At 43.2% G+C, this 11890-nt stretch overlaps 1 protein-coding gene across 3 annotated transcripts in view; it reads right to left on the reverse strand.

Moving 5' to 3' along the window:
• Nucleotides 1-502: 502 nt before the first annotated feature.
• sgms1a (sphingomyelin synthase 1a) overlaps nucleotides 503-11890 on the reverse strand; it is a 67001-nt gene continuing 55613 nt past the window's right edge. For all 3 annotated transcript variants that reach the window (XM_061911794.1, XM_061911795.1, XM_061911796.1), the window contains one exon: nucleotides 503-5020. In XM_061911794.1, coding sequence (XP_061767778.1) covers nucleotides 4844-5020 — 177 coding nt within the window. In that variant the 3' untranslated portion in view covers nucleotides 503-4843. The remainder of the gene's footprint in view (nucleotides 5021-11890) is intronic.

Raw genomic sequence — 11890 nt, forward strand, 5'->3', positions numbered from 1 at the left:
GCTACTTATCTAGTCATTATACATCATCTGTCAGTCTGCAGTGTGTGCTCTTACCTCAGGGGGTCACTATCAGTACTTGAAGAGCCGGTTGGCCTTTAAGACTTTACCTAAAACTGGGAGGAGAAAACAGAGTATTTAATGATGAACTAGTCAGTAGTTGAAGTCATGACATCATGCAGTCATCAAGTTGTTGGTGCTAAGCCACAGTCTTTGCTCTGTTGGAGTCTCACCTCCACTCCTGTTTACATCCACAGATAGCATGCATTGTCTTCAAATACATTCCAGCTGAACCTGCAGATATTTATAGACTGAATAAAAGTAGCAAATATACGTGTCAAATTGGAGAAGATATGTTAACAAATAAACACAATAAATAAAGTGTTTACCTACAAGTGCTTAAGTCAACCCAAGGGGTCCCTCTGTTGGTTGCTCGTGGAACTGCCATGACATCACCCTTTTAGATCTGTCAAAATATGTTTTAAAAAAAAAAAAAGGACCCCAGTAAAAGTATAATATAGTAAAATCTTTAATTCAATAGCGTCCCATTTGGATTCCTTTATCTTACAAACATCTGATATATGCACAAAACTGGACCAAAAAAAATGGACAGAAGAACATACAGGATAATAACAATCATTAATAATAATTAAAAAAATAAAAACAAACAGCTTGATTGGCAAACTAAGAGACAAACGTCTTCTCTGTCCTTCATTCCACGCCCCGTCACACAGTAGCAGTCCAATTTGGACAATTCCTTCAAGCTAATCACCACAACATGGCCGAGGAACATTTTGTGCTCTTGTAGAAAAGGAAAACAAAAAAACAAAAAGCTTGGACAGCGCCGCTCTATACGTTAAAAACACTGTGCAAAAGTCACAAAGATATTTCCCTGGCCTGCTCCCTTTGAAACGCTTGAGCGGACAAACCCGTTCATTACACCGACCGTGAGGAAAGTCTTCCGATTTTGAAATGAAAAAGACTCAAATTTTCAGTCTGGGCGGACTGTTGAAGTCCAGTTGCTGCAACGTGAGCAGGATCACTTTCACTTTGCTGCAACGTGAGCAGGAGAACTTTCACTTTGCTGCAACGTGAGCAGGATCACTTTCACTTTGCTGCTATGTGAGCAGGAGCACTTTCACTTTGCTGCAACGTGAGCAGGAGCACTTTCACTTTGCTGGACCACGGCCTTTCAGAGCTGCTCTGCCACACCAAACACGCCCGTTTCAAGGTAGTACGAGAAGCCCCTTTCACAAAGAAATCCCACAAAGTCACCACTCGCCTGTGCCTTTTACACAGGACCCACACAAGCGTGACACTGCCGTGACTGTGTGTGCTTTCACACAACCTCCGGCAATCACATGATGCATGAATCGCTTTCAACACAACAGCGCAGGAGAAGGGAGTCTCAGATCTTGCCGGTCCGCCTCTGTTACTGCTTTGGTACAAAACATTTAAAGGCAGTGTGAAAGGGGTTAAGTGAGTTTTGCGAGACCAATTTCATCATCTGCCACACCTCTCTAGCCATTCTGACTAAAACTGAAGGTGGGAAATTGCATGGTAGATTTCTAACACCGACTCCATGTTATACACTGTTTTGTATGCACAGTGCTGTGTGCTTTTTACAACACCTTTTCTGCATTCTCTTACACACTGAAGCCTTGTCCTGCCTCTGTTGCTGCTTTACTGTAGGACAGGAGCTTGGTGAAGTGAGTTTTGGGTTACACATTTCAGCCCCTGCCCCACCTCTCTACCATTCTCTGACTAAATCTGAAGGTGGGAAATTGCCTGGTCGATTTCAAAGCCTGATTCGTGTCAGTACTGTTCATACAGAACAGTGCAGAAGTAGCTTTAAAAATTACCTGGTCAATTGCTAACTCCGATTCCCTGTCATACACTGTTCTGTATGCACAGTACCATGTGGCTTTTACTGGCATTTTTACCGCCTTTTCAGCATCACACAGAAGCCTCGTCCTGCCTCTGTTGCTGCTTAACTGTAGGATAGGAGCTTAGTGAAGTGAGTTTTGGGTTACACATTCCCACCTTTTTAACATTTACTAATTACAGCCTAAGTTGAAAAAAGAAAAAATTGTCTTGTCAATTTCATTCTGCCATTTAGTGCCGGTGCCAGTTCTACAGAAAAATGACATGAAAAGGTTAGCCTTCATAAACTGTGTAAAAAGTGCAAGAGCAGTGAGACGTGAGTCTTGATTGACAAACTTTACATCCCGTCCTACTTTACACACAGACCCCTTTTGCCGCCTCTGTTACTGCTTTGCTCGGACCATTCTGTGTTAGTGCTGTTCATACAGAACAATAACGGCGGGTGGAAAAAAGGGGGAAATTACCTGGAGGGAGTGAGTTTTTTCCTTACACAAAGATGTTTCCTTCCGCCTCTGTTTCCACTCTGGAACGAGAGGCCTTGTTGAAATCTGACCACTGATCTGTGTTGGTGCTCTTCATACAGAACAGAGACACAGAAACATGGTAGAAAAAAAAATCTACCATTTGTGGGAAAGGAGTTTTCTCCTCCTGCCTTTCTAGCATTGCCTTACCACCTCAGAGGTGGAAAACGGCCGGGTCCATGTTTACCCTTATACAGCGTTGGTGCAATTCAGACAGAACAGCAAAATTCTGGCCAAAAAGGACAAAAAAAAATGATTGTCCTGGCATTCTGACTCGTGTTACCGCTCTGGTATGATTTCAAAGCAGCAGCTCGTGCCACGACACAAACAAAAGTAAGTCTTGGGTGACAAACTTCAAACTACTGTCTTCCAGCATTCCTTTACACACAGAAGCCATGTCCCGCCTCTGGCACTACCGCTAAAAAAAGACGGACAATTTGTGCCGGGTTAATTTGTTTGTTTTTGATGTTCATACCCAGCTGCAGCAAAATAAAGGTGTTAATAAAGGGGCTTGGGGCCTGAGCCTTGACAGAGGTGGGACAAAGTCCTGTGTGTAAGGGTATTTTGCAAAGCCAAGAAAGGGTTGTGAAGTTTAACACTTACTTCGTCCGCCGTGTTGTGTTTAAAGCAATAGTCGCAAACAGCGACGACAACACTGGATCCACTGCAGTAATTTTGCCGGATTTCTGTGTGAAAGGGGCTTTGAGTAAGAGTCTTTTTGCTACGCTTTTGGAGGACAGTGAAATCTCCAAATGATATATCCTATGAAGCACATTCAGTAGCTTTGCCTCGAAAGGCCTTGTTGAATTCTAACCACTGATCCGTGTTGGGGCTGTTCATACAGAACAGAGACACAGAAATATGGTCGGGAAAAAAAATCTACCATTTATGGAAAAGGAGTTTTGGGCGACAAACTCCACATCTCCCTCCTGCCTTTCTAGCATTGCCTTACCACCTCAGAGGTGGAAAATGGCCTGGTCTATGTTTAACCCCTATTACGTGTTGGTGCAGTTCATACAGAACAGCAAAATTCTGGCCAAAACGGACAAAAGAAATGATTGTGCTGGCATTTTGACTCTTGTTACCACTCAAAACAGCAGTTCATGCCACGACACAAACAAAAGTAAGTCTTGGGGGACACACTTCAAACTACTGTCTCCACCTTTTCCAGCATTCCTTTACACACAGAAGCCCTGTCCCGCCTCTGGCACTATCGCTAAAAAAAGATGAATAATTTGTGCCGGGTTGATTTGTTTGTTTTTGATGTTCATACCCAGCTGCAGCAAAATAAAGGTGTTAATAAAGGGGATTGAGCCTTGACAGAGGTGGGACAAAGTCCTGTGTGTAAGGGTATTTTGCAAAGCCAAGAAAGGGTTGTGAAGTTTAACACTTACTTCGTCCGCCCTGTTGTGTTTAAAGCAATACTCGCAAACAGCGACGACAGCACTGGATCCACTGCAGTAATTTTGCCGGATTTCTGTGTGAAAGGGGCTTTGAGTAAGAGTCTTTTTGCTCTGCATTTGGAGGACAGTGAAATCTCCAGATTTTAAATCCTATGAAGCACATTCAGAAGCTTTGCCTCAAGCTCCTGTTTGACTCTTATACAACTTTAACATCATCCCTTTCCCGCAAGCCTTCAGTCGACAGCCCGGGACTCGTGAGCGGAGGCTGGTGTTGCTTCAAGACTCGTCTAGAGGAATGAAAAGTACGACGGACATTTTGAAGGTACAATTAACAGTCATGGTTCCTCACTCAGCGAGCGCACGAGGACGTTAGAAAGCATTCATAAATACATACCGGAGACATGTTTCCTTTTCGCAAAGACCAAACCTGCGCTGAGGATGACGGGTTTTTTTTCTTTTTTCTTTTTTTTTACATTCAGGGGGACAAAAAACGTCAGAAGGAAGCGAGACAAAGTTGTTGTTTTTTTTACAATCAAGCTAAGAAAGGCACTGAGATATTTCCTTACATTAAGATTCTCATATTTGAAAAAGGTAAAAATCTAAAAAAAAAAAATATATTTTGGTGGACATCATTAGTTGTTTTAGTCGAAAAATAAACATACTTTGAAAAAATAGTATTTGCACCTTCGACTTTTTTTTTTTTTTTTACAAAAAAAATGCATTTGGCATTTTGGACTTGGAGCAAAGGGGGCGGGGCTTGAGCATTTTGTGCTGAAAACGTTTTTGAAATGCTTGGAAAATCAGCAAGTATTCAGAAATAAAAAGGTTAGTGCTGAGTGTTGTCATGACCACCTGGAGAGTAAGAGGACGGACGCACAAACGCACAAAAAAAAAAGAACGGGGGAACGGGGCGAGGGTCACAGTTTTCCCCGTTTGGGAGGGGGATCACCTGCTTTTTAGAGGGCGGAGCGCTACATCAAAGAGTGCCTTCTTCCACTTTTGGAGTTCACAGTCTGAGCCTTCTGCAGTGACCCGGCGTCACTGGACGTCCAGCCGGCTGTAGGACACGCCCCGGCTCCACTGCACGCTGCGCACCCACAGCGGGAACTGGTAGGTGCAAGGTACCGTGCCGCTGATGCTCTCCTCCAGGTACTGGAAGGGCCGGTACCACCACACCCGCGAGAAGGGGTTGCTCTGCGACGACTCTTTCAGTGACTGCGGGACACAAGAGACACATGAGACACATGGGACACAAGGGACACAAGGGACACATGGGACACATGGGACACATGGGACACATGGGACACATGGGACACAAGGGACACATGGGACACATGGGACACAAGGGACACATGGGACACATGGGACACATGGGACACATGGGACACATGGGACACATGGGACACATGGGACACATGGGACACATGGGACACATGGGACACAAGGGACACAAGGGACACATGGGACACATGGGACACAAGGGACACAAGGGACACAAGGGACACATGGGACACAAGGGACACAAGGGACACAAGGGACACATGGGACACATGGGACACATGGGACACATGGGACACATGGGACACATGGGACACAAGGGACACATGGGACACATGGGACACAAGGGACACAAGGGACACATGGGACACATGGGACACAAGGGACACATGGGACACAAGGGACACAAGGGACACAAGGGACACAAGGGACACAAGGGACACAAGGGACACAAGGGACACATGGGACACATGGGACACATGGGACACAAGGGACACATGGGACACATGGGACACATGGGACACATGGGACACAAGGGACACATGGGACACATGGGACACAAGGGACACAAGGGACACAAGGGACACATGGGACACATGGGACACATGGGACACAAGGGACACAAGGGACACATGGGACACATGGAACACATGGGACACATGGGACACATGGGACACAAGGGACACATGGGACACAAGGGACACATGAGACACAAGGGACACAAGGGACACAAGGGACACAAGGGACACAAGGGACACATGGGACACAAGGGACACATGGGACACATGGGACACATGGGACACATGGGACACAAGGGACACATGGGACACATGGGACACAAGGGACACAAGGGACACATGGGACACATGGGACACAAGGGACACAAGGGACACATGGGACACATGGGACACATGGGACACATGGGACACATGGGACACATGGGACACATGGGACACATGGGACACATGGGACACATGGGACACTTGGGACACAAGGGACACATGGGACACATGGGACACAAGACATGTCAGGTCTGCTGACTTACAAAGGACGGACGGTGGAACCAAAGTTGAAAACAAATGCCTTATTGGACTTACACCACACTTGGGCAATTACAGTATTTTCCGCACCTAAAAACCTCAAATGTTCTCAAAAGCTGACAGTGCGCCTCATAATCCGGTGCACCTTATATATGAACCAATATTGAGCCACAACAGGTCTCACAACTACAGTAAGCAGCCACCAACTTCATTTTCCCCCGTAGAAGAAGAAGAAGAAGTGGTGCATGCTGGGATATTTGACTGTGAGAGGCGTGCAGTTTCTGTAAAGAGCCCAAAATGTCTCGTATTAAGAGACACGCTTACGACACAGAGTTTAAAGTCAAGGCCATCAGTCACACAGTAGAAGACGGGAATTGAACATGAACAGCAGCGACACTGACTCCTTTAATGAGGACTTGGACGAGACGGAGCCGGACATGTTGGATGTCGTATTCGCCCGACTGTTTGATTCCAACACTGAAGAAGAAGAATTAGAGGGATGGTGGATGAGACATAACTTAATAAACTCATGTTTATTTAGTGTGTTGTGTTGTGTGACATGTTGTGTTGTGTTGTGTGACATGTTGTGTTGTGTTGTGTGACATGATCCTTTGTGTGTTGTGTTGTGTGACATGTTGTGTTGTGTTGTGTGACATGATCCTTTGTGTGTTGTGTTGTGTGACATGATCCTTTGTGTGTTGTGTTGTGTGACATGATCCTTTGTGTGTTGTGTTGTGTGACATGATCCTTTGTGTGTTGTGTTGTGTGACATGTTGTGTTGTGTTGTGTGACATGTTGTGTTGTGTTGTGTGACATGATCCTTTGTGTGTTGTGTTGTGTGACATGATCCTTTGTGTGTTGTGTTGTGTGACATGATCCTTTGTGTGTTGTGTTGTGTGACATGATCCTTTGTGTGTTGTGTTGTGTGACATGTTGTGTTGTGTTGTGTGACATGTTGTGTTGTGTTGTGTGACATGATCCTTTGTGTGTTGTGTTGTGTGACATGATCCTTTGTGTGTTGTGTTGTGTGACATGATCCTTTGTGTGTTGTGTTGTGTGACATGATCCTTTGTGTGTTGTGTTGTGTGACATGTTGTGTTGTGTTGTGTGACATGTTGTGTTGTGTTGTGTGACATGATCCTTTGTGTGTTGTGTTGTGTGACATGATCCTTTGTGTGTTGTGTTGTGTGACATGATCCTTTGTGTGTTGTGTTGTGTGACATGATCCTTTGTGTGTTGTGTTGTGTGACATGTTGTGTTGTGTTGTGTGACATGTTGTGTTGTGTTGTGTGACATGATCCTTTGTGTGTTGTGTTGTGTGACATGATCCTTTGTGTGTTGTGTTGTGTGACATGTTGTGTTGTGTTGTGTGACATGATCCTTTGAGCAACCTTGACTTATTGATAGATTATTGCTCTGCACTATTTCCAGTGTTACTATGTTGTGATTACACTAACCTTTGATGTACCCTAACAGTATCAGACTGTTTTTTCCGTGTTTGTTGAATCGGGGAAAATAATAAAAAAGCTGTTTATTCATTGAACAAAGTTGTCAGAACGCTGGTTTGTAATCTATTAATAAAGTATGACTGACCTATCTGACTGTTTTGTTGACATTCCCTTTAGCGCAGCGCCATCTAAAGGATGCATAAAGTAACTCCAGCCTCTACTGTAGCATCTATTCTATGCGCCTTATATATCAACAAATTTTTCAAATAGGCCATTCGTTGAAGGTGCGCCTTATAGTGTGGAAAATACGGTATTTTTACTCGGGGCCAAATTTAGAGAAAAAAATGTGTCTGGGGGCCGTAATATCTATTTTTAGGAACACAAATACAAAACATCACAATAAAGTCTGATTGAATGCTAAAAATGTTATGGCAGACCGCCTTAATAAACGGAATGGAATTTTTATTTTCCTATGAAGGATAAAACCCTGAATATTGAGAACATATGAAGGTCACAACCCACATATTTTACAATCAAGCCTAACGCGACAAAAATGCAACAAGCATAGCAAAATACGAACCTGAATGGTAAAAAAAAAACATCTCAAATCTGATATTTGTGATCTTTCTTGTAAAAATCTCCTTGCCCGTCTGTCCCTGACACCCACAACACATCAGGCTGTGGAAACACTCCCCACCCACACTGCTCGGTGCCTCATCTGACCTGCTGTGACGTACAGTATCATAGTAACTGGTAGAGTTCTACGGTATAACGCTATTAGTATAGTACAACAATAGCAATTAATCATATTCAATACCATACCGCCTCTGAAAAGTACCGGTCCGCCACACCCTAAGATTTTTTGTTAAAATAAAACCTATAATGCAATTTTTTTCTGGTCCCCGAAAAGTATGACAATAATATTGGCATCAGGACAATAATAGTCACTAAAATATCATGCAAAAGTGCAGATTCCAACCATTGAAATACTTTGTATAGTTGCAGACTTACACAACATGACTACACATCATAATAGTTGCAGACTTACACAACATGACTACACATCATAATAGTTGCAGACTTACACAACATGACTACACATCATAATAGTTGCAGACTTACACCACATGACTACACATCATAATAGTTGCAGACTTACACAACATGACTACACATCATAATAGTTGCAGACTTACACAACATGACTACACATCATAATAGTTGCAGACTTACACAACATGACTACACATCATAATAGTTGCAGACTTACACAACATGACTACACATCATAATAGTTGCAGACTTACACAACATGACTACACATCATAATAGTTGCAGACTTACACCACATGACTACACATCATAATAGTTGCAGACTTACACAACATGACTACACATCATAATGGCTGCAGACTTACACAACATGACTACACATCATAATAGTTGCAGACTTACACAACATGACTACACATCATAATAGTTGCAGACTTACACAACATGACTACACATCATAATAGTTGCAGACTTACACAACATGACTACACATCATAATAGTTGCAGACTTACACAACATGACTACACATCATAATAGTTGCAGACTTACACAACATGACTACACATCATAATAGTTGCAGACTTACACAACATGACTACACATCATAATGCAGCTACACTTTCCGACTTAAAGATCTAAAAAACTATATTTGGGAATGTCCGGCGGGCCAGATAGAACAGCTCAACAGGCCACATGTGGCCCCCAAGCCTTAGTTTGCCCTGGCCTGACTTAGACTTCCTTTGTATTGTCAATCAAATTTGAATTTTACAGCACAGATAAGAACAACATTTTGTTGCATTTGCTCATGATAGTGCAGGATAAAACAACCCAAAAGGAGCAGATACAAATAAATAGATTACTGTACAGATAAATATATTACACTTTTACATATGCAGCCAGGTTTATGGAAGCATGTTAGATTGTCTTCGTATTCCAGTGGTTTATTCCATTTTGGGGGGGAATTGAGGGCATTATTATGATGTGTTGAAGAGTCTTAGGGCCTGAGGGAAGAAGCTGTTACAGAACCTGGGGGTTCTGCTTCGGAGGCTGTGGAACCTCTTTCTGGAGTCCAGCATTGTGAGATCAGATTCTGAACCGAATAAAATACAAATATTCCCTTAGAGCAGAGCTGGGCATATATTTTGACTCGGTGGCCACATTGAGAGAAAAAAATGTGTCTGGGGGGGCCAATGTGTATAAATTATATACACGTTTCGCATAGTTTTCGGACTATAAGGCGCACTATAAGTCCTTTCATTTTCTCAAAACTCGACAGTGCGCCTTATTACCTAAATATTACCTAAATATTACCCGGTGAGCCTCCAATTTTGGTTGCGCTTACCGACCTCGGAGCTATTTTATTTGGTATATGGTGAAATGATAAGTGTGAACAGTTTTGTGTTTCCCTATTGTTTTGTTGTGTTATTATACAGTATATATATATTTTGCCTTTAGGTTCTGTAAACGCCCTGTGATGAGGTGGTGACTTGTAGCTGAGATAGGCACCAGTGCCCTCCGCGACACTGGAGGGGTAGAAAATGGATGGATGGATGGGTTCAGGACCCTGTGGGACTGTGTGACACTTTCCTGACTTCTGCGGTGGTTTTTTGTGGCCTTCTGGATCTGCCTCCCAGAGAGCCTTTTGGCCATGGAGACCAGCTGCACACCAGAGTCCTTGTGGAGGGACTGGAGGAGATGCAGATGAAGAGATGGGGCCGGGACGGACAAACTTCACAGAGTCTTGGCTGATTGAGCAGGTTGTACACTGGCCGAGAGTTAGTTGGCGGCCGAGAGTGGAGTCGGCTCTCCTGGTTGCTTTGTTGGGTCTGCTCCTGTCTCTGGCCATACTCTCTCCACCCCAGCAGACCATGGCGTGGAACACCGCAGAGGCCACCACAGTGGATATGTTTCTTTTACTTCTGATTCATAGCTGTATGTAGAAGTGACTGGTTGTATCAGCTGAGATGCTTCAAAGTCTTTCATGTCCTTTGTGTTCTTGGATGTTTGATGTTTCCCACATGTAAGAGGGATGTGTGCTATGGCTATGAGTTGTTTTTTCCCTTGGCCTCAGTCTGGACCCCCCTCTCTAGGGGCCCAGGCTTTGACTGATTATTACTATGTATTTATTTATTATTATTTTTTCCTCACCTCTCAAACCCCCTTATTGTTTACCTGTATATCACCTTTTTTGTAAGGGGCGCCGGAAAGTTGGCAGATCCTGTTCTGTCTCCCTGTAATGTTTGATCCTGTTCTGTCACCCTGTAATGTTTGATCCTGTTCTGTCTCCCTGTAATGTTTGATCCTGTTCTGTCACCCTGTAATGTTTGATCCTGTTCTGTCTCCCTGTAATGTTTGATCCTGTTCTGTCACCCTGTAATGTTTGATCCTGTTCTGTCACCCTGTAATGTTTGATGCTGTTCTGTCTCCCTGTAATGTTTGATCCTGTTCTGTCTCCCGGTAATGTTTGTCTGATCTTGAATGGGATTGTGCTGAAAGTTGTAATTTCCCCTAGGGGATTAATAAAGGATTTCTGATTCTGATAGATGGCAGTAACACATAAGAGATAAGTGTAGACCGCAACATGACTCAAGGAAACAACACAAAAATGTTATGTGTTCCATTGAAAATATAGAACATTACACACAACGCTCAAAAATCTATAAAAAAGGTTTTTGGTACGACTTTGGTAAGCTATGAAGCTGCACGGCATCTCTACTTTCTATAGTTCAAGACTTGCGTTCATTTAAAAAATATCATGATGGCGGCTAAAGTTTTGATGTTACAGGTGTAAAAAAAATTATGTAAAATGTCCGGCGGGCCGGACTGAAAATTGTAATGGGCCGTATGTGGCCCACGGGCCGTATTTTGCCCAGGTCTGGCTTAGACCTGTCACACCTTGATGGTGATATTAATGCAACATTTGAACATGTGGCACTATTGCTAAATGTTAGTGCTTTACTAAATATGAATCTGTTTAGCACACAGCTTCTAAAATGTGTAGCTCATACTCTTGATCTGGCTACAAAATATACGTTTCTGGATCATGATTTTTAAATGTTGGCTCTCACAAAGTCTGCCTGATTAACACTGTTGTTGTTGAGGAAGGGATCTGTGGTTCCCATCTCCACCTCACGGATCATGTGACTGCAGGGTTTCCAACACATTCATTTATTTGTGGCGGCCCGCCACGAAAAAAAAAAAAATTAAATTAATTGAAAAAAAATAAATATATATATATATATATATATATATATATATATATATA

This window comes from Nerophis ophidion, linkage group LG09 (assembly GCF_033978795.1).
Source record: "Nerophis ophidion isolate RoL-2023_Sa linkage group LG09, RoL_Noph_v1.0, whole genome shotgun sequence".
NCBI classification, from domain to species: domain Eukaryota; kingdom Metazoa; phylum Chordata; class Actinopteri; order Syngnathiformes; family Syngnathidae; genus Nerophis; species Nerophis ophidion.